General features: G+C 46.3%; 1 protein-coding gene across 3 annotated transcripts in view; it reads left to right on the forward strand.

The window, feature by feature from the left end:
- Window positions 1–24134, forward strand: part of LOC134980552 (RAC-alpha serine/threonine-protein kinase) — a 203352-nt gene that overhangs the window by 4529 nt on the left and 174689 nt on the right. For all 3 annotated transcript variants that reach the window (XM_063947416.1, XM_063947414.1, XM_063947415.1), the window contains exon 2: window positions 18093–18225. In XM_063947416.1, the coding sequence (XP_063803486.1) occupies window positions 18180–18225 (46 nt within the window). In that variant the 5' untranslated portion in view covers window positions 18093–18179. The remainder of the gene's footprint in view (window positions 1–18092; window positions 18226–24134) is intronic.

Here is a 24134-nt window from a genome sequence, read left to right on the forward strand (position 1 = left end):
ATGTACACACACACGTTCATGCTAGGGTTAGTTTTTGGTGGGAGCCGATTAGCTTACCTGTATATTTTTGGATTAATGTGGTGCAAGCAATCCTTTTCGTACATAAGGTTCTGTTTGTGTCACATCACCATACTAACATTGCGGGGCCTATTTATTAATGTAGTAATCTCGGTCAGTCATACAAGAATAGATGTTTTAGGGGTGCGGTATGGTTTGCCGGCGGTCGGGGTCCCGGCGACCAGCATACCGGCGCTGGAATCCCGACCGCCGGCATACCGACAGCTGGGCGAGTGCAAATGAGCCCCTTGTGGGCTCGCTGCGCTCTCAGCACTGCGGGCACGGTGCACGCTATCTATCCCTCCAGGGGGGTCGTGGATCCCCAAGAGGGAGAAAAGATGTCGGTTTGCTGGCGGTCGGAATTCCGGCGCCGGTATGGTGGGCGCCGGGAGGCCAGCCGCTGGCAACCAGAAGACCACCCATGTTTTAGGATTGTTGCTACTTTATTCATTATTGAGGCTACTTCATATAAGGGTTTCTAGCAGAATATTTTTTTATCTTGTAGGTCCGCTGTTAATAGGCCTTAATATAAGTGACTTGGGCAGCATGGTTGGTGCTATGGTTAGCGTTACTGCCTCACAGAATTTAGTTCCTAGGTTCAATTCCCACCATGACCTTAACGGTCTGGAGTTTGTGTATATTGGGCCTAATTCAGAGTTGATCGCAGCAGCAAATTTGTTAGTAGTTGGGCAAAACCATTCGCACTGCAGGGGGCAGATATAACATGTGCAGAGAGAGTTAGATTCGGGTGGGGTGTGTTCAAACTGAAATCTAAATTGCAGTGTAAAAATAAAGCAGCCAGTATTTACCCTGCACAGAAACAAAATAACCCACCCAAATCTAACTCTCTGCAAATGTTATATCTGCCCCCCCCCCCCCCCCCGCAGTGCACATGGTTTTGCCCAACTGCTAACAAATTTGCTGCTGCGGTCAACTCTGAATTACCCCCATTATCCCCAGCATGCGTGAGTTTCCACCCACAATCCAACAATACTGGTAGCTTAATGGGGTTGGGATTAATTTGCTGGCACTTAGGATGGAGGGGATCCCAACAGGGGAAGGTAAGTATACCTACCTTTCACCCCTGGCCCCCTAAGCATCCTTCCCCTCAGCTTAACCCTAAATCTCCCTGGTGGTGCCTAAACCTATCCAATACCCCCCCTCCCCCCCTTGTCCTGTGTGGATGCACGTTTGAGATCCCTATACAGGATGCTGGTGTCGGCATGCCATATAGTGTCGGGATTAGCAGCTTAGCAGCTCTTCCAACAGACCCATGAGGTGGCTGCATAGTGTTTTGTTTTGTTTTGGGGGGGGGGAGGAATGTCGCCAGTAGCCTTAATCCCCAGTTTTCTAAGCCGATGGTTAGCGCACATCACGGATGGTGGGAGTACTGGTCATGCACAGGATGTGTCCTGCAGCTGTGCAGCCCTCAATCTGCAAGTCTGCTCGCACGTTCACCCAGCCACTGCATGATTGACAAGTGATGGTAGTTGGGAGGCGGAGAGCCAGCGTTCATCCCAGCCAGCGTTCCTGGAAACGGGGACGTGTTGCCCCCTTTTTCTGGGAGAATTAGGCCAGAGTTTGATTGGCTGCACGCATATTTCCTGGCCTCGCAAGCTGCCAGGAACCGGCCGGGCTGTGTGAGCATCGGCTTACGCAGCTTGGCCAAACCCGCAACCGATGGGATCGCGATGGTGATCTGAGGCAGCTTCTACGGACGTTGCACTTGGATTGCAAATGCAGTGCAGGAGGTGTATAGTTCATATAGACATCTCTTGATGCACATGCATTTTGGTGGATGGAATTGTAAAGCCGCTTGTGTGCAGTTTTGCAGTCCAGTCCATCTCTGAATCCGGCCCAATGTTGCTATGCCAAGGCTTTTGGGTACACTATTTTTGTTTTCCCACTTCCTTTTCTGTCGGTTATTTTAGTTCATTGTTTTAAGGTTATTTCTATCAGTTATTACAGTTCATTAAAGTTTTCATCCAAATCCATCCAGTGGAAGGCTCAGAACAGGCTCCGTGGGTCAAAGTTCTGCCCAATGTGCACCAACGGGAGGTCCGACGGGACCCTAACACCCCTAAAACCTGGCCAGGATACAACTGGACCACCTCGCATTGGTTTCATCCCATTTGGTGCAGGGGCGTCTGAATGCATAACCGGACAGACAAACAGACCAATGAATTTCATATATATAAGATAAGATTAGACTTTTTGGGTTAAATTGTGGACTGTCATATGGACCCCTGTAGTTGTGATATAACAGCCATCGCTACAGAAGTTTATGTTGAGCTTATTTTTAAGCATGACCTTCTATAATATTTCTATCATGTATGGTTCTTTGTCCACAGAAACATTGTAATCCTAGATTAGATGTAGGCAAACTGTGGCTTGCTATCATGGAACTACAAGGATCAGCATGTCTCCATACTGGTACGGTAGGCTTCACAGCAGTCACGGAGCCACTGGTTGACTAAGCGTGTTGTGAACTATGTACAATATTTGAATACCGCTGGAAATTCCTTCACCTAGAAAATGTCATGTCCTGCTAATATATAGAACAGCTTTTCCTGGAGGCAAAGAGAATGAGAACATCTTGTAGCCAATGAGCAGTATTCAGTTGAAGTCGGAACTGCCGTCTACTCGGAAAGCCGTCAGTTTCTGACTTTTTAGGTCGAATCGCAATTCAACCTGTTCAATGGGGCTGCCGTTTTTGCGACTTGTGGGAAAACACGTGGATCGGTGGATTAGCCGCGGATCCACGTGTTTTGTCGGATTTGCAGCCAAATCCAACAGGTTTTAGTCCCGTTTTCGACAATGTCAATCCGACTTTAAAAAAGTCAGATTGACGTTGTCGAAAACGGCCAAAACCTGTCGGATTTGGCCTCAAATTGAATACTGAACTGTCGGATCCTTACCGTCGGAAAGGATCCGACATCAATTGAATACACCTATATGTCTAAAAAAAAAAGAAAAAGGAACCTTTAGTAGGGTGAAATAAATCTGTTGATACTGTTTTTAAAGTCGTCGGAGGCATTACAAGGATATGTCAACCTTAAACTGTAGTGTCTGGTTGAATATAAGGTTCCCTGCTATAGTATATGTTACAGACATATCTATGTTGGAGATAAACCTGGAAAATATTGTTAGTGCAATAGCACAAATATAAAGCTGACAAACAAAAAACAATTTGCATATATCATCAAAAGAGCAACCTGAAAGTTTGATTAATGAAAGCAAATTATTATTTCCTTAATATTATATTTTTATGTACAGATGCTTCCTTCCTCATCCAGCCTCTGTACGTAATAAGTTGCAACACACTTTATTTTTTGGGAGAGTGGGTGGGTGGGTATGCATGGAAAGACGCTTGGCATTAGTAAGCATGCTCAGGACTAGGCGCAACTAGAAGTGCTGTTTAATGTGACACACCTGTATAATAAATCCAACCGTTTTACCTGACTGGTCTGCACCTCCACCTGTAACTTTTACTGAATATAGGGGGTCATGTACTAAGCAGTGATAAAAGTGTAGAAGTGAGCCAGTGTAGAAGGTGCCCATGGCAACCAATCAGCATTGACGTAACATTTATAATTTGCATACTATAAACATATACAGAGCAGCTGATTGGTTGTCATGGGCAGCTTCTCCACTGGCTCACTTCTCCACTTTTATCACTGCTTAGTACATGTCCCCCATAGTGCTTAATTTTACAGCCAGCCTTCTTTCTGGCTTACACCAAATTCTTTGTGATCTAACCAGTAGATGTTTTTGAGCTTGGGCCCCAAGTGTCTGGTTGTCATTGTTTGAGGACCCCAAAATACGTCCTTCTGAACATAATGTATTACATACCTGACTATCTGGGGAACACAGAGACCAGTTCTGGGATGTCACCTGGCTTCCTGTCCTCCAAAGTAGTCTTATTTTGATGACCTTGGATATGATGGAGAACTGCTCTGTAGATAAGTTATCCAATGCAGAGTGAGCTCTGTTGCACCCAGATGTAAGAGGTATAAACAATGTATAGATTACCACTGAAATTATATAATATTTAACAAATGTTGCAGGAGGCCATGTATAACCCAAAAATACCCCTTTTACACTCGCAGCCTCGGGTCATTCCCGGGAATGACCCTTTTACATTAGCGGCCCGACCCGGCATATTGCCGGGTCGGTTATGCCACCGCTGACTCTACCGAAGGCGGTGCTTGGAGATAATCTTCTCCAAGCACCGCCTCCTCCTATGCAGAGAACGGGTGCCGGGTCGCCTTGACCTGGTATACCCGTTCACACGGCACAGCTTCCCGGGACGGTCCCGGATTCAACCCAGGTCGAGACCTGGGTTGAAATCCCGGGATGCTCGTCCCGGGAAATTGTAAGTGTACCCTTTTACACTAACAAAAATCCTGGGATGATGCACGTTCACATGCAAAATCCCGGGATAAAATTGTCAGTGTAAAAGGGGTATAAATGAAAGTTGTCTGGTGATTGAGCAATGCATAGCCATACAGGCATGGTATACTTGCATATTTTATATACACGGCGCACTGATTTAATTGGAGTGTCTTGGCAAGTGTTTCAAACCTGATACAAAGTGCAAAAGGCTTAAATAGTGAAGGTGTCGATAAATCAGCTGCTGGAAATTGTTGTAAAAAAAATTCTCCCAACTTATAAATACTATAAACCAGTGGTTCTCTACTCCAATCCTTAAGTATCTCCAACAGGTCATCAGTCTTCCTGCTAGGGAATTTCAGTGGGGCGCCATGCCCTGCTTGATTTTAAATTGACAAAATGCGCCCTGACTGAAGCAGCCTGATCTCTGCCGCAGTGTCCTGCGGGTGGGAACAGTTGTGGCTTAGCAATCCCTGCTGGTGCATGGATGCGCACGGCATCTATTCACAGTGAGGGGAGAGCTTGGGGGCAGCCCAGCATCTCTGTGAGTGCTGGGCATGCCCCCCAAGAGTGCCTAAGTCGAGGCCAAACCCCTCCCCCCACAGGTCACGCCTCTTTTCATGCACATTGAGGGTTGAGGTTAGGGCTCTGGAAATTTGGGGGCTGTTCTTCTGAGAGAATGGCAATCTTCCTGCATCCCTCTACTTTTCCAGTAAAGTTGGCAGGCTGCTAAGACCAGATTCATAGTGCAAAGCCCCCACCTCTTCCAGCTGGACCTCTTTGAATCTCTAAGTCCAGTTTGGTTGGAAAGTATGCTGCAAACCTCACACCGGTATGCTGCAACACTCTGTGCTGCTGTACGGAAAAAACCTTAATAGTGCAGGAGTTTCTCCTGTGAGCACTAATGTATTGTACCTGTAGCGTGACAAATATTCACTACAGCGCTGTGGACTATTGTGGCGCTATATAAATAAATGCTAATATTAATAATATCCGCCGCAATTCAAGAGAGTCAGCAATGTAAAAATGTGCGTAAGTCCGGAAGTAATGGCTTATATGTATTTGGCAATAGCGCTATTTTTTGCGGGATCCGGTATGAAGGTCGACAGTGTCTAGGTCGGCAATGTTTAGGTCGACCACTATAGGTAGACAGTCACTAGCTCGACATGTTTTCAAGGTCGACAGGGTTTCTAGGTCGACAGGTCAACATGAGTTTTTCAATTTTTTCTTCTTTTTTTGAACTTTTTCATGCTTAACGATCCACGTGAACTACGATTGGAACGGTAACCTGGGCCGAGCGCAGCAAGGCACCTTGCCCGAAACATGGCGAGCGAACACGGTGCACTAATTGGGCTTCCTGGTCACTGTACGGAGAAAACGACACAAAAACCCCCATGAAAAACTCATGTCTTTTGACATGTCGACCTAGAAACCCTGTCGACCTTCAAACCCTGTCGACCTAGTGACTGTCGACCCATAGTGGTCGACCTATTCACTGTCGATCTAATGATCCACACCCATTTTTTGCATTAGGGATGTAGTGGTGTTCTGCTGGGCACACGTACACACTAGGCAATTTTGAATCAAAGTATCTCACTTTTGGCGTTTTGAGCTACTTTGAGCTCAAACTCGACCAGTCATCGCCAGCCGCCACCGTCCGTCGGGCTGTTTGAACAGCCAAGTGAACCACTTTCCATAGTCTCCTACTGTGGAAAGTGGTTAACCCCCCCACCCACCCACCCCCGTGAACGTCGCTGGGCCAGGTACAAATTTCTCAGTGTGTATGCACCTTTAGCTTGGTCCTATAGATTTTGGTATAAGCATGTTTGTAATTAAATGATTAACTTTGCATCACTGTTCTACTAATTGGAGGGGGAAATGTACCAAGCCTTGGAAAGTGATAAAGTGAAGAGAGATAAATAAAGTACTAGCCAATCAGCTCCTAACTGCCATGTTACTGGCTGTGTTTGAAAAATGCCAGGAGCTGATTGGCCTGTACTTTACCTCTCTCCACTTTAACACTCTCCAAGATTTAGTACATCTGCCCCGATGGGAGATAGTTCTATATACCAGTGGACACCCCATTTTAAAGAGCTATTCCCAGTGATGTATTCCGGAAGATGGAAGATGATGATGAGGATAAGCTCAGTCGTACAAGTCTTATTAGACTGTTGCGCTCTTGAGTTTATTTGTGTTTATTTAGCTAAAAAAAGCAAAAAAACAATCTCACCCCAAGCCCTCTGTATTTGTATTATATTATGCATTTCGGGAGCACAAATTAGCATGATTAAGAGCTTGTGGAAAACGGATTAAGCCTAGGAGCTCGATGTCAGACACCAGCTGCAGGATGAGGCGAATGTGCACCAGGGCTATTGATGCAAAGAAAGCCTGTATCATTCTGTTACTACTCATGGATTGAATGTTCTACCAGGCAGTACATACACAATGATGTTCATGAGCAAAGAAGCTATTTACATGTGAGTCAAAAAAAATGCACAATACATTTACTAAATATACGTTTTGTTTATGTTCAATACGCATGTAATCCTAAAGGGCAGTACTGTGTGGCATACTTGCCTACTCTCCTGGAATAGCCGGGAGGCTCCCGAAAATCGGGTGGCCCTCCCGGCCCCCCGGAAAGGTAGGCAAGCCTCCCGCTTTCCGTGCTGCGCCTCCACGACTCTCCTCGGCCGCCTGCAGCAGAGAACAAGTAGGCGGTCCGATGATGCGATTTGCGCTGAATCGCATCGTCGTAGCTCCGCCCCCCGCTATACATCGTCTCTTTTCTCGGCACTGCACGCGATCCTGATGCCACGCCCCCGGACTGTCCACTACCCTGTTGGCCATGCCCCCGGAACGCCCATCCTGCTGCCGGCCACGCCCCCATGCACTTACAACGCTGCCTCCTCCCGGAGGAGGGGGCAGCAAAGTAGGTAGGTATGCTGTGTGGTCACTTTGGAGTTGATGTATCAAGCAATGGAGAAGTGAACCATACCAACCAATCAGCTTTGAGGAAGCATTTATCAAGTATACTCTAGTCTATACAATTGTAGGTAGTTGCTTGGGCATTTCCTCCACTGGTCCACTTATCCAGTCTTTTCACTGCTTGATTCATCAACCCTTTTATCTCTTTAAGGCCCGTACACAATAGACAATGTCGCTCTGTGAACGACATCGTCTAACGTTTCCCCCTCCCGGGCCGGCCGGTCGGCGGCCGCCTGTACGCACTGAGCGATATGACAGCTCATATCGCTCAGTGACGTCACGCCCCCGCCAGCCCTGCATGACGGTCGTGGACGACAGTCCACATCCTTCATGCATGCCATACCGACAGCGACGATCGTTGCCGACCCGCGGGGCCGCGCATCGGTCGTCGCTGGCGGCATACACACTTGACGATAAAATGAGCGACGTCGCTCAAGGAGGGGGAAAATGAGCGACGTCGCTCATTTTATCGTTAAGTGTGTATGGACCTTTAGTATTCGGGGCCCGATTCAGATCTGATCACTGTTGTGCGAAATCGCACAGCAGATGATTATTGAACGACTGCGTATGCACCGCAATGCGCAGGCGTGACTCCAAACAGCGACAGAATGGTGCGAAAATGTCAAATGCTGGGCATACTCAAGGTGATTGATGGGAAGCGGACGTTTTGGGGTGGTAGCTGGACATTTTCTGGGAGTGTCGGGGAAAAACGCGGGCGTTCCCAAGCGTTTTCTGGGAGGATGTGTGACGTCAGCTCCGGCCCTGAACAGCCTGATTCTGTCGCACTGTCGGAGTAAGTCCTGGGCTATGCACAGACTGGAAAAATCATGAGATGGTGAGTGAGTTGCGAACGAATTTGCAGCTGTCCGGTGTCTGGCGAGGTTTTCGCACGGCGTACGCATGCTTGCACGGGGTGGGTTTTCACTCTCTATGGGAGGCGACGATCTGATCGCAGACCTCTGCAAATCTGCAGAGGAGCGTTCAGGTCTGACTTAGGCCCTCAGATAGGCCAACCGATTAGCTAGAGTTAGTGAAGCTGGAACAGGCAGATACAGTAGTTGGTAAAATAAATGTTTCCATTACAAAGTTAGATTGAAGTTTTTGCTTTTGTGTCTCATTTTACAGCACACCTGATTATGGGGGTTATTCCGAGTTGATCGTTAGGTGCCGATGTTCGCTGCGTAGCTATCATTTAAAAAAACTGCAAAACTATGCATGCGTATGGGGCGCAATGCGAACGTGCTGCGTACGGGTACAAAGAGCATCGTTGTTTTTGCAGTGCTTCTAGCGACGATTCCATTCGCACAGCCGATCGCAAGGAGATTGACAGGAAGAGGGTGTTTATGGGTGTCAACTGACCATTTTCTGGGAGTGTTTGGAAAAACGCAGGCTTGTCCATGCGTTTGCAGGGCGGGTGTCTGACGTCAATTCTGGGACCTTCGTCGCAGCAATCATCGCACAGAATAAGTAACTACGGGGCTGGTCTTGTTTTGCACAAAATGTTTTTGTGCCGCTCGGCTGCACAGGCGTTCGCACTCTTGCAAAGTGAAAATACAGTCCCCCGTGGGCGGCGACTATGTGTTTGCACGGCTGCTAAAAGTAGCTAGCGAGCTATCAACTCAGAATGAGGGCCCATATTGCCTGACTGCCTGGTTGTATTCAGTGTTCATCTGGGCTGTACTGGGATAAAACAACCTGTAGCCAAATGGTTCATTAGAATGTGAACCACACAGGAGTACGCTCTTTACAGGAATTGGTATATTTGTGGATGGTGAACGTGTCGACATTCATAGGGAGAGATTCAAATGTTTGAAAAGTCAGTTGGGAGTCTGTTTTTTTCCTATCTAATAGACAGGAAAAAAGACACCCAACCGACTTTTCAAACATTTGAATCTCCCCCATAATGTCAACATGAGGATGTTGTCATGCCGTGTTCATCGTGTTGGCAATCAAATGGTCATTATGTTGACCATCCCTTTTTAAAGCATCCCTAATATGGGTTCTGGATGATCGGTCGACCATATATGGTCGACATGCACAAAATGTAGACCGTGCTTTAGTTCGACAAGTTCAAATGATCAACACACACATGGTCAAGACAAATTTTTTTTCAACTATTTCATAATTTACCATCCACATGGATTACGATTGGGAATAGTCACCTGTGGCGAGCTCGCAGGAGCAGAGCGGGGCAAATTGTGTGAAGTGTGGCGAATGTACACATTTACACTAACTTGCCATGCATGTGGTTAAACAAAATGACACACAAAAATATTGTTGACCGTTCCCATGTCAACCATTTGACTGTGTCAACCTTTTGTGATGTCTACCTTTTTCATGTTGACTTTTTGACCCAGGGAGAAGGTTCTTCTGGAACCCTAACCGGCCGTGGCCGCCACTCATGCATAGGCTGTGCATGAGCAGGAGTCCCGATACAGGAGTGACTGAACCACTGACGTGCTTCTTTCTCTGACGTCCTAAGTGGATGCTGGGGACTCCGTCAGGACCATGGGGAATAGCGGCTCCGCAGGAGACAGGGCACAAAAATAAAGCTTTAGGATCATGTGGTGTGCACTGGCTCCTCCCCCTATGACCCTCCTCCAAGCCTCAGTTAGGTTTTTGTGCCCGTCCGAGCAGGGTGCAATCTAGGTGGCTCTCTTAAGGAGCTGCTTAGAAAAAGTTTTTTAGGTTTTTTATGTTCAGTGAGTCCTGCTGGCAACAGGCTCACTGCATCGAGGGACTTAGGGGAGAGAAGTTCAACTCACCTGCGTGCAGGATGGATTGGCTTCTTAGGCTACTGGACACCATTAGCTCCAGAGGGAGTCGGAACACAGGTCTCACCCTGGGGTTCGTCCCGGAGCCGCGCCGCCGACCCCCCTTGCAGATGCTGAAGATTGAAGGTCCAGAAACCGGCGGCAGAAGGCTTTTCAGTCTTCATGAAGGTAGCGCACAGCACTGCAGCTGTGCGCCATTGTTGTCACACACTTCACACCATAGGTCACGGAGGGTGCAGGGCGCTGCTGGGGGCGCCCTGGGCAGCAATGTATAATACCTTTTATGGCTAAAAAATACATCACATATAGCCCTTGAGGCTATATGGATGTATTAAACCCATGCCAGATATCTCAAACTCCGGGAGAAAAGCCCGCTGGAATAGGGGGCGGGGCTTATTCTCCTCAGCACACAGCGCCATTTTCCTGCTCAGCTCCGCTGTGAGGAAGGCTCCCAGGACTCTCCCCTGCACTGCACTACAGAAACTGGGTAAAACAGAGAGGGGGGGCACTTTTTTTGGCGATATTTTATATATTTAAGCTGCTATAAGGATACAACACTTATATAAGGTTGTTCCCATATATATTATAGCGCTTGGGTGTGTGCTGGCAAACTCTCCCTCTGTCTCCCCAAAGGGCTAGTGGGGTCCTGTCTTCGATAAGAGCATTCCCTGTGTGTCTGCTGTGTGTCGGTACGTGTGTGTCGACATGTATGAGGACGATGTTGGTGTGGAGGCAGAGCAATTGCCGATAATGGTGATGTCACCCCCCAGGGAGTCGACACCGGAATGGATGGCTTTGTTTATGGAATTACGTGATAATGTCAGCACATTACAAAAATCAGTTGACGACATGAGACGGCCGGAAAACCAGTTGGTACCTGCCCAGGCGTCTCAGACACCGTCAGGGGCTGTAAAACGCCCTTTACCTCAGTCGGTCGACACAGACCCAGACACGGACACTGAATCTAGTGTCGACGGTGAAGAAACAAACGTATTTTCAAGTAGGGCCACACGTTATATGATCACGGCAATGAAGGAGGCTTTGCATATCTCTGATACTGCAAGTACCACAAAAAGGGGTATTATGTGGGGGGTGAAAAAACTACCTGTAGTTTTTCCTGAATCAGAGGAATTGAATGATGTATGTGATGAAGCGTGGGTTAACCCAGATAGAAAAGTGCTAATTTCAAAAAAGTTATTGGCATTATACCCTTTCCCGCCAGAGGTTAGGGCGCGCTGGGAAACACCCCCTAGGGTGGATAAGGCGCTCACACGCTTATCAAAACAAGTGGCGTTACCGTCTCCTGATACGGCCGCCCTCAAGGATCCAGCTGATAGGAGGCTGGAAACTACCCTAAAAAGTATATACACACATACTGGTGTTATACTGCGTCCAGCCATCGCCTCAGCCTGGATGTGCAGTGCTGGGGTGGTCTGGTCGGATTCCCTGACTGAAAATATTGATACCCTGGATAGGGACAGTATTTTATTGACTATAGAGCAATTAAAGGATGCTTTTCTTTATATGCGAGATGCTCAGAGGGATATTTGCACTCTGGCATCGAGAGTAAATGCGATGTCCATATCTGCCAGAAGAAGTTTATGGACGCGACAGTGGTCAGGTGATGCGGATTCTAAACGACATATGGAAGTATTGCCGTATAAAGGGGAGGAATTATTTGGCGTCGGTCTATCGGATCTGGTGGCCACGGCAACTGCCGGAAAATCCACCTTTTTACCTCAGACCCCCTCCCAATAGAAAAAGACACCGTCTTTTCAGCCACAGTCCTTTCGGTCCTATAAGAACAAGCGGGCAAAAGGACAGTCATATCTGCCCCGGGGCAGAGGAAGGGGTAAGAGAGGACAGCAAGCAGCCCCTGCCCAGGAACAGAAGCCCTCCCAGGGTTCTGCAAAGCCCTCAGCATGACGCTGGGGCTTTACAAGCGGACTCAGGAGCGGTGGGGGGTCGACTCAAGAATTTCAGCGCACAGTGGGCTTGCTCACAGGTGGACCCCTGGATCCTGCAGGTAGTATCTCAGGGTTACAGGTTGGAATTCGAGAAGTCTCCCCCTCGCCGGTTCCTAAAGTCTGCTTTGCCAACGTCTCCCTCAGACAGGGCGACGGTATTGGAAGCCATTCACAAGCTGTTTTCTCAGCAGGTGATAGTCAAGGTACCCCTCCTACAACAAGGAAAAGGGTATTACTCCACGCTATTTGTGGTACCGAAGCCGGACGGCTCGGTAAGACCTATTCTAAATCTGAAATCTTTGAACCTGTACATACAGAAATTCAAATTCAAGATGGAGTCACTCAGAGCAGTGATAGCGAATCTGGAAGAAGGGGACTTTATGGTGTCCCTGGACATAAAGGATGCTTACCTGCATGTCCCAATTTGCCCTTCACATCAAGGGTACCTCAGGTTCGTGGTGCAAAACTGTCATTATCAGTTTCAGACGCTGCCGTTTGGATTGTCCACGGCACCTCGGGTCTTTACCAAGGTAATGGCCGAAATGATGATTCTTCTTCGAAGAAGAGGCGTATTAATTATCCCTTACTTGGACGATCTCCTGATAAGGGCAAGGTCCAGAGAACAGCTGGAGGACGGAGTAGCACTAACCCAATTAGTGCTGCAACAACACGGGTGGATTCTGAATTTTCCAAAATCTCAGTTGACACCGACAACACGTCTGCTGTTCCTGGGAATGATTCTGGACACGGTTCAGAAAAAGGTGTTTCTTCCGGAGGAGAAAGCCAAGGAGTTATCCAAACTTGTCAGGAACCTCCTAAAACCAGGAAAAGTGTCTGTGCATCAATGCACAAGAGTCCTGGGAAAGATGGTGGCTTCTTACGAAGCGATTCCATTCGGCAGATTCCACGCACAAACTTTTCAGTGGGATCTGTTGGACAAATGGTCCGGATCGCATCTGCAGATGCACCAGCGGATAACCTTATCACCACGGACAAGGGTGTCTCTTCTGTGGTGGTTGCAGAGTGCTCATCTGTTAGAGGGCCGCAGATTCGGCATACAGGACTGGGTCCTGGTGACCACGGATGCCAGTCTGAGAGGCTGGGGAGCGGTCACACAGGGAAGAAACTTCCAGGGAGTATGGTCAAGCCTGGAGATGTCTTTTCACATAAATATACTGGAGCTAAGAGCAATTTACAATGCTCTAAGTCTGGCAAAACCCCTGCTTCAGGGTCAGCCGGTGTTGATCCAGTCGGACAACATCACGGCAGTCGCCCACGTAAACAGACAGGGCGGCACAAGAAGCAGGACAGCAATGGCAGAAGCTGCAAGGATTCTTCGCTGGGCGGAAGATCATGTGATAGCACTGTCAGCAGTATTCATTCCGGGAGTGGACAACTGGGAAGCAGACTTCCTCAGCAGACACGATCTACACCCGGGAGAGTGGGGACTTCATCCAGAAGTCTTCCACATGATTGTGAACCGTTGGGAAAAACCAAAGGTGGATATGATGGCGTCCCGCCTCAACAAAAACTGGACAGGTATTGCGCCAGGTCAAGAGACCCTCAGGCAATAGCTGTGGACGCTCTGGTAACACCGTGGGTGTTCCAGTCAGTGTATGTGTTCCCTCCTCTGCCTCTCATACCAAAAGTACTGAGAATTATACGGCAAAGGGGAGTAAGAACGATACTCGTGGCTCCGGATTGGCCAAGAAGAACTTGGTACCCGGAACTTCAAGAGATGCTCACGGAGGATCCGTGGCCTCTACCTCTAAGACGGGACCTGCTTCAGCAGGGACCGTGTCTATTCCAAGACTTACCGCGGCTGCGTTTGACGGCATGGCGGTTGAACGCCGAATTCTAAGGGAAAAAGGCATTCCGGAAGAGGTCATTCCTACACTGGTAAAAGCCAGGAAGGAGGTGACTGCACAACATTATCACCGCATTTGGAGAAAATATGTTGCGTGGTGTGAGGCCAGGAAGGCCCCCACAGAGGAATTTCAACTGGGTCGATTCCTACATTTCCTGCAAACAGGATTGTCTATGGGCCTCAAATTGGGGTCCATTAAGGTTCAAATTTCGGCCCTGTCAATTTTCTTCCAGAAAGAATTGGCTTCAGTTCCTGAAGTCCAGACTTTTGTAAAAGGAGTACTACATATACAGCCCCCGTTTGTGCCCCCAGTGGCACCGTGGGATCTTAATGTAGTTTTGGATTTTCTCAAATCCCATTGGTTTGAGCCACTCAAATCGGTGGAGTTGAAATATCTTACATGGAAAGTAACCATGCTACTGGCCCTGGCTTCAGCCAGGAGAGTATCAGAATTAGCAGCTTTATCATATAAGAGCCCATATCTGATTTTCCATTCGGACAGGGCAGAACTGCGGACGCGTCCTCATTTTCTGCCTAAGGTGGTGTCAGCGTTTCACCTGAACCAGCCTATTGTGGTGCCTGCGGCTACTAACGATTTGGAGGATTCCAAGTTGTTGGACGTGGTCCGGGCATTGAAAATATATATTTCAAGAACGGCTGGAGTCAGAAAGTCTGACTCGCTGTTTATATTGTATGCACCCAACAAGCTGGGTGCTCCTGCTTCTAAGCAGACGATTGCTCGTTGGATTTGTAGCACAATTCAACTTGCACATTCTGTGGCAGGCTTGCCACAAGCAAAATCTGTCAAGGCCCATTCCACAAGGAAAGTGGGCTCATCCTGGGCGGCTGCCCGGGGGGTCTCGGCATTACAACTCTGCCGAGCAGCTACGTGGTCGGGGGAGAACACGTTTGTAAAATTCTACAAATTTGATACCCTGGCTAAAGAGGACCTGGAGTTCTCTCATTCGGTGCTGCAGAGTCATCCGCACTCTCCCGCCCGTTTGGGAGCTTTGGTATAATCCCCATGGTCCTGACGGAGTCCCCAGCATCCACTTAGGACGTCAGAGAAAATAAGATTTTACTTACCGATAAATCTATTTCTCGTAGTCCGTAGTGGATGCTGGGCGCCCATCCCAAGTGCGGATTGTCTGAAATACTTGTACATAGTTATTGTTACAAAAAAATCGGGTTGTTATTGTTGTGAGCCGTCTGTTCAGAGGCTCCTACGTTTGTCATACTGTTAACTGGGTTCAGATCACAAGTTGTACGGTGTGATTGGTGTGGCTGGTATGAGTCTTACCCGGGATTCATTATCCTTCCTTATTGTGTACGCTCGTCCGGGCACAGTATCCTAACTGAGGCTTGGAGGAGGGTCATAGGGGGAGGAGCCAGTGCACACCACCTGATCCTAAAGCTTTATTTTTGTGCCCTGTCTCCTGCGGAGCCGCTATTCCCCATGGTCCTGACGGAGTCCCCAGCATCCACTACGGACTACGAGAAATAGATTTATCGGTAAGTAAAATCTTATTTTTGGAGCCCCTATCCGTGCATGTGTTCTTTGATACATCCGTATGGTATAATTAAATACTGCAATACGATTTTTGGGTGCTATTAGCATGCCCAGATCGTACTGGAAAAGTGTTTATTGATCTATGGGCCCCCAAACATGTCCGATCCATCTGACTGTCGTTCAGCCAACCTCAGGCTGTGAATGGAGATCACCTTCATACAGCTTACAGTGTATGGAGAAGCTCCAATTATTTTCCCTCTCTGCGCCTGTTGTGTGTCGGCTGTACTATTGTGTAGTCTATGGCCAGCTCTAGTAAAAGGAGCAGGGTCCTCCAACAGCACACTGTAACAAGGTGAGGCTTCTGGCCAAGTGATACTAAAAGATTTTGCTGTGAAATGCATACATTTCAATTTATTATAATGGTAATACTCTCACATTAAGGGGTACTGGGTACGTTGTAGATACTTGTTTTATATAGTGTTTAGTGTACAAAACCCCCAGCTGCCTACATAGTCTCTCAAGGGGATTGCCTCATCCAGTACCAACGTATATGTAGTGCAGAACGTGGGACAACTCTGAGCAGAAGGCAGATAGAAAACATGGGATCCGGTCTCTAGGTCTACAGTAACTAGGTCGACCACTATTGGTCGACAGTACCTAGGTCTACAGGGTCTCTAGGTCGACAGGTCAATAGGTCGACATGAGTTTTTCTTTTTTTCTTTTTTTTACTTTTTTCATACTTAACAATCCACACGGACTACGATTGGAAATAGTAACCTGAGCCGAGCGTAGCGAGGCACCTTGCCCGAAGCATGTGAGTCACTGTACGGAGAAAACTACATTAAAAAACTCATGTCGACCTTTTGACCTGTCGACCTAGTTATTGTCGACCTTGCATACCACACCCAGAAAACATATTTGTGGTACACTTAAAAGGTGCAATGTGGGATTTTGGGTAAGGGTGTATGTGTATGTATATGTATATATATGTGTGTGTGTATATGTGTGTGTGTGTGTGTGTATATGTATGTATGTGTGTGTATATATATATATATATATATATATATATATATATAATGTGTTATTGTTATTATTATTATATTCTTTTTTGGGGGCTCTATACACCACCACAATGGATTTGAAATTAAACAAACAAGATGTGCTTTAACTGCAGACTTTCCGCTTTAATTTGTGGGTATTTACATCCAAATCAGGTGAACGATGTAGGAATTACAACGGTTTCTATATGTGCCTCCTACTTTTTAAGGGACCAAAAGTAATGGGACAATCGACTCAAAAGCTATTTCATGGACAGGAGTGGGACCTGACTCTATCTATCTATCTAGATGTGGAATGGCACTCTGGGTTTTTAATGCAACTGCCGGGGTGCCATCCTACATTTAGAATACAAGCTTAAGATCCATATATACAGACCAGTGCCGCCTGGTCTGTATATGTGGATTTTAATAAATATATATATATATAATATATACAATGCATGTATTCGTTTCCCTTAGCCAAGATTAAAAATCCCAAATTTGTCAGTCCTATACTGAGATAATACCATGAATATTTTATATATATATATATATATATATATATATATATATATAGCATGTAGATACGGCGGCACTCGAAAAAAATGGTCAGAAGACAGGTATATATTCAACGTTTCGACGGTTAAATCCATCGTCATCCGGAATAACAATGTGTTACAAACTTACCAACTTTATCCCCTGCACCACACCACGTGAATCGGCGAGGTCACGGGACCTTGCTAATCTCAGTAGGGGATCCAAAAATGTAAGATTTTGGATAAGGGATACTCGACCTGTATATATGTGTGTGTGTGTGTGTGTGTGTGTACATATGTATGTGTGTGTGTGTGTGTGTGTGTGTGTGTGTGTATATAATATAAATATATATATATATATATATATATTGAGTGAAATAGTGGTAGTACGGCGCCACAGGTTTGTGTAGGTAGATTAAATATAAGGTTATAACAATAGACCCAACCGTAGACACTCCTTTTATAGGTATAAGGTGTCAGCTAGTCCACCACTCCCAAATGTTCATCAAATAATGCCTAGGTGCCCTCCGTACTGTAAAGACAAAGTAAAAAGACAGCGCCACAACGGGTCTTCCGTGCCAAGAACTGTATTGAAAAATCACAAGAATATGGACCAACGGAGTCTGCTTTTTTACAAATATATATATATATATATATATATATATATATATATGTGTATATATATATATATATAAAATAGATAGATATATAGATTAACTTTTTTTTTTTTTTTGTATATCTTTTATTTAATAATTTCCAATAATATAACACAAGAACTGACTGTTAAGTGAGAAACTATTTTGTGTCACTGGCCTTAGAGCACTTACAGTTAGGTGTTTAAAGATGTGAGAAGATGGTGACTTTTTCTGACAGTCTATTAGTGCGACCATATGTCACTGATATAACACATGTAATATACTGTATCTATAGTTTATTTTCTTAACACTTTTTTATTTTTTTATTTTAGATATAACATACTTCATACATACTGCTGCTATCGTTTTCAAATCGGCGTCTCGGTGAGAGCCGTCAACCGTTTCCCGTTGCCGTAATTATGAATGAAGTAGCGATTGTAAAAGAAGGTTGGCTTCACAAACGAGGTAAGAGGTTTCATATTTTTCTTAGAACTTTTCTGATATCTCACCGCGGGGTAAACATATGAAGAAAAAGGTGACTGAACAATACAGCGGGTTTGTCACCTTCAGATTACTGTAACAATTTGACTTGTGCAATACATTGTGTTAACAGTTATTTAAAATCTACTGGTTTCTTTGTAACTTCAGTTGCAGTTCTGTGTTGTTGTTTTTTCTAGTACTGTTTAAAAAACACCTCATGCTACTGTATGTACACAAAGCTGTAGTTTAACACGTGAATACCAGTATACATTACCCTCTTTATAATAACCATCCTCACTATAACACTGGCTGATGGGGGGGCATTGTAATCCTATTGTGTTCTGTTGCCTATGGATACAACACAAAGCTATACTCGGCTATATCTGATGCAGGACACGAAGCAGAGCTGTGTTATATCTCAGGGCAACGTAAATAACTCTGCCTGGATGATAGAAGTACATGGCTGAAAGACAGAGAAGCAAGTGAGATGGCTAAAACAGTGTATTTCTGAAGTGTTACATGATGACATGTTCACGCCGATTAAAACCTTTGAAGTTGTAGAGCTGTTAAAAGAAAATGAAAATTTTGAGTTTGGTGTGAGGTGGTGTGTTCAAATGTACATCAATTCGTCAGCCGTTCTCTCAGTGTGAGAAAGACAGGCAATGAAAAATTCAGTGTCTGAAGTTGGTAAAGCAACACTTGTATGGCAAAAACAGATCCGTTCTGCTATGAGAGAAGTCTACACTGATTTTTTTTTATTTATACATTTTTTTTTTTTACAAGTAAAGGATGCATATTGATGTCATGCAATGATGTAGGGGTTGTCACGGGTTTTTTTAATTTATTTTTTTATTTAAAAGCAGTGCTTGTCCAAAAGGCTATTTTCTACTAGGCAAAGGTAGGCCCTTGATTGGGCTCTGTAGGCAAGATATGGCAGAGGTAGGCTATTTTAAATATTAGAACAGGAGCCATACTCCTTCAATCAGCTAATGTATACTGTATGTATCCACGGAGCTAGAAGCTCCGCCCATCTGTTTTGACTGCATTATCCTCTATACGTGGCACTAGAACAACTACCGAAGTTGTTGGAGTTTTCGCACAGATTCACTTAGCCTCGGATTGTGTCACACAGTTTGTTCTCTTGGGTGAAGTGCCCAGAGCTAATAAATTAGACACAGGGCCCAGATTCTGCATGGGGGTGTGGCCTAAACAGGGGGAGTGCCATGTATCAAAAAAAAATAATACATAGAAAAAAAACCCAAAATCTAAATGTGGGGCCGCAAAGCATCCCTGTGCGCTCCACAGGGGGTGCCATTCAGAGCAGAAAGGGGGGGGAGAGGGGGCGCGGGGGAGGCATCTCGGCTTCCTTGATCCGGAAAGTGGGGCCCTGCTTCTAGGCTGGCGCCATCTTTCCAGTTATATTTGGGAACATAGGGGTTAATTCAGACCTGATCGCTCGCTAGCGTTTTTTGCAGCGCAGCGATCAGGTCAGAACTGCGCTTGCGTATGCACCGCAATGCGCAGGTGCGTCACACGGGTACAAAACGGATCATTGCCGTGCAATGTGTCTTACAAAGAATCCATTCGCACAGCCGATCGCAATAAGATTGACAGGAAGAAGGCTTTTGTGGGTGGCGACTGACCGTTTTCAGGGAGTGGTTGGAAAAACGCAGGCGTGTCCAAGCGTTAGCAGGGCGGGTGTCTGACGTCAATTCCGGCCCCGGACAGGCTGAAGTGATCACAGCGGCTGAGTAAGTTCTGGGCAACTCAGAAACTGCACAAGATCTTTTTGTACCGCTCGGCTGCACATGCGTTCACACACTTGCACAGCTAAAATACACTCCCCGGTGGGCAGCGACTATGCGAACGCGGGACTGCAAAAAACAGCTAGCGAGCGATCAGGTCTGAATTAGGCCCATAGTGCATGTGTACTAGAGAGCACAGAATCTGGCACAGTGCCGTCGTCTTTGCTTTCACTGTACGGCGCCATCTTCCCAACGTTGTCACTGGGAATATGGCGCTGCGGAGGAGGAGGGGCACGCATCTCGGATCAAAGTAAATATACTCAAGAGGGGGGCCACAGACCCAGGCTCCCGTCACCAGTCTCGTTCCTCCAGCAATCCCGGGTCACCCCCTTTTGGCGCCAGTAATTGGACACCAGTGAGCAGTGCACAGGCAGAAATGAATGCTTCATTCTGCTTGCACCCTGCACAACCTGTGGCCAATTGAATCTGCCCCGCTCTGTTGTTTGCATGTTCCTGTGTGGTCAGCTGGAGATCTTTGTTTTATCAGTTTTTTTCCCCACTGCATATATATGTTGGAATCCTGTGATCTGATGCAGAAGCATTGCTGCAATTGTTTGGTATAGCCGACTTCTGCTTTTCCTATCCTACCATAAAGGTATCCACAAGATGGTTTTATGGTTCGCTAGGCTTTATATTGCTTGGGTATCCCTGTTTACTGCTTTAAACGTAGGATGCTTTAACTAAAAGCAGAAGCAGCTGTTAACTGCCTGCATAATCCTCCATTCCATATACAATCCAATATTATTTTCACAGTATGGTGAACGTTCCCTTTTAGTATTCAGAGTAAATTCTCTCTAGTATGACACCGATATGAGTCATCTCTTCTCTCTCTCCCTTGTAGCGGCCTTATTCAGTACAATTACTCACAGCTTGGCCCCTGGGGTTACTGGAGTGGGATTTACCACGTGGGTGGTGGCCCGCGGGCATGACCGTCTTTCTTCTAAAATATTTCTCATTGCCACAAGGAAATAGGTTGCATACAGTTAAGTATTTAAATAACAAATAGAGCTAGTTTTTAGCATGAGCAGGTGAAAGCCGGTGGCTTAGCAAATTAAGTAATGAATCTGAACCACCGCTGCTCACCCATATCTGCCCGCAGGCAGGGCGGCAACATAAATCTTGGGGCCCAGTACGTTTATATTTTTGGGGACACCTATCTCTTTAAGGTAGGTACAGACTATTTACCTCCCCCCTCCGTCTCTTTTCAGCCTCATGCCTCGTCTGTATCGCTCCAGCCTCATCCTCACCTATGGCTCTCCAGTACTATCTTTCCCACCCCCACCCCCCATGTCTCTCAGCCTCCCCATTCCCATCTGTCTTAGCCTCCCCATTGTCCTGTGTTGCTCAGTCTCCCCATTCCCCTGTATCTCCCCATTTCCACTCCTCCCATCACCTTGTATCTCTGTCTCCCCCTGTCTCTCAGCCCAGGAGCAAATGCAGGATTCATAGGGAAGGGGAGGGGGGTCCTTCTATGTGTGTGTGTGTGTGTGTGTGTGTGTGTGTATACTATATGTACAGATGGGTCCACGGTTATCTTGGCTAGTTTGCTGCGCCTAGGGACAACATGGTTTATTAACATAAACCCTTCATCTATTGTTTTCAGCTGCAATACAATACAGAGAACAGTACAGCAGGGGATTAAGTCCGACTGCCCAGTCTGTTAATCCTATTAAAGGTCAAGATAAACATGGACCCATCTGTATCACACACACGTTACATAGAACACATATACACGTGCATACAAACACACACTTACATACACTAACTACTGGAGTCTACCCTGAGGGAAGAGGATGCTGCAGCAGGAAATCTGTGCACGTAAGGCAGCTTAGCAGCAGCCAACATAATCAATCTAAGATTTTTGATCCTGGCAAAGTACTGCTTTGCCAGGATCGAAGATCTTCCTATATGGTTAGGTCTAAACCAAGTTGAAGAAGGAACCTCTGACATCACCAGGGGAGGAGCCACATCACTAGGGGGAGGAGCCATGGCCAAACAGGGTACCTGAAATGTACCCTCGTGGGCTCGCTCTGCTCGCCACGCTTCGGGCACGGTGTGTCGTGGCTCCTCCCCCTGATGTCAGAGGTCCTATAGCCCACTTGATTCTAGCATCTACCCTTCCTATAGATTGTAAGCTTGCGAGCAGGGCCTTCCTACCTCTATGTCTGTCTGTTATTACCCAGTTTGTCTTATCACTGTTGTTTCCAATTGTAAAGCGCAATGGAATATGCTGCGCTATATAAGAAACTGTTAAATAAATAAATAATTTGATTAATTATGCTGCCTGCCTCAGTCTGGATCAGCAGCATACAGGGCACCAACTGGACTCAAGATTTTCTTGAGGGTCCTCTCAGAATCACCGGGTCCGTCACAAGCATCCGCTTTGTCCCCCCCCATGTCACTGGGCCTGTTCTTAGGGTCACTGAGACATGGGTGGCAATCGGGTATAGAGGGCCCAGGCCTATCAAAGGGTTCGGAAAGGGAGGCATAAGCATGTCTCCCCAAGATGGTGTGATCACACCCGTGGCAGGCCGTGGCTTCTGCGGGCATCCTCCAACGTGGCCACACCTCTCCGCCATCCTCAGATTGTCTCGGTGGCCCTGTGCAGAGCCGACCTTAGGCATAGGCAAACTAGGCAAATGCCTAGGGCATTTGGTATGCTTAGGGGCACCAGCAGCTTCTGCTGATTCAAATGATATGCGGCATGCCTATATTCTGTGTGTGACTGCGGCTGTATCTGTATACGAAATGCTACGTTGCAGTGTATTCATGGAAATCACTGTAATATAGCATTTCGTATGCAGATACAGCCGCAGTAACACACAGAATATAGGCATGCTGCATATCATTTTAATCAGCAGAAGCTGCTTGTGCATCCTAGCCACATAGTTAGTAATGCAAATAATATGATGCATTTTCATAAACAAAAGGCGCCCAACGTTAGCAGAGCTGCCAGCTGACTCATGCCAGGCATCTCCTGCAGAACTAGCGGCGGTGCTAGGGGACACCAGCCAAAATCTTGCCTAGGGCATCATATTGGTTAGGGCCGGCTCTGGCCCTGTGGATCCAGCTTGATGTATTCAGTTTTTATATGACTCTTCAAGATATTTATTTATTAGCATTTACTTATATAGTACCAACATATTCCATTGTGCTTTATAGTTGGGAGACTTTCTATACTACTGAGCACCTACGACGAATGACGGTCGTGGTGGAGAAGTCAGCCTGGCAATAGTATCTACCACTAGTTGCTTACTGGTATCTTGTTACTCAATAATTATGAAAAAAAAGTTTGATATTTCTCTGTAGTGGAATGCTGATATCTTAGAGTGGTTAGTTTTAGTGTTTCATCAACTTCTAAAGATGACTCTATGTGAGTTAATTGTCCAAGATGAGGATCGGTTTGAAAGATCATCTGATCTGGTAATTGCTACAGGGGCAGATTTATTAAGCCTGGTGAAGTGATAAAGTGGAAGGTGATAAAGCACCAGCCAGTCAGCTCTTAACTGTCATTTTTCAAACCCAGCCTGTGACATGGTAGTTAGGAGCTGATTGGCTGGTACTTTATCACCGTGCAATTTATCACTTCTCCAGGCTTAATAAATGTGCCCCTCAGTCGTTATTTTGTTCCATTTTCTCCTGGCTGCGTTGTCACACGTAAACATTGTGTAAGGGACAATTGCAGAAGCTTCACAGAACTGATATGGGGAAGTTCAGCTGTTTAACTCTGTCCATGCCAGCTAAGTGATTCATTCACAAGAATCTCCAGCTTGGTGAAGTTGTTCCTGAAAATCATTTCCACCCCCACACAAAGAAACCTCCCTTTTATTTTATTTTGCCCCAAAATAAAAACTTAGCTCTAAAAACCTGTAAAGGATTTTTCTCAAAGTTGTGTCCGCTTTTCCCACTTGCTAAAAGTCCCCCCGCTCCAACTACTAACAAAATAGAGCAATCGCAGAGGGTATCCGGATGATGGATCTACATTGTCTAGTTAGACAGTCAATAGGTCCAAGGCCAAATTTAGGAATCTGGTCGCCGGCCTTCACCCCCCCCCCCCCTCTCCCCTTTATCACATCATTGCCCCCTTTA

Source organism: Pseudophryne corroboree, chromosome 12 (genome assembly GCF_028390025.1).
Source record: "Pseudophryne corroboree isolate aPseCor3 chromosome 12, aPseCor3.hap2, whole genome shotgun sequence".
Taxonomy (NCBI): Eukaryota; Metazoa; Chordata; class Amphibia; order Anura; family Myobatrachidae; genus Pseudophryne; species Pseudophryne corroboree.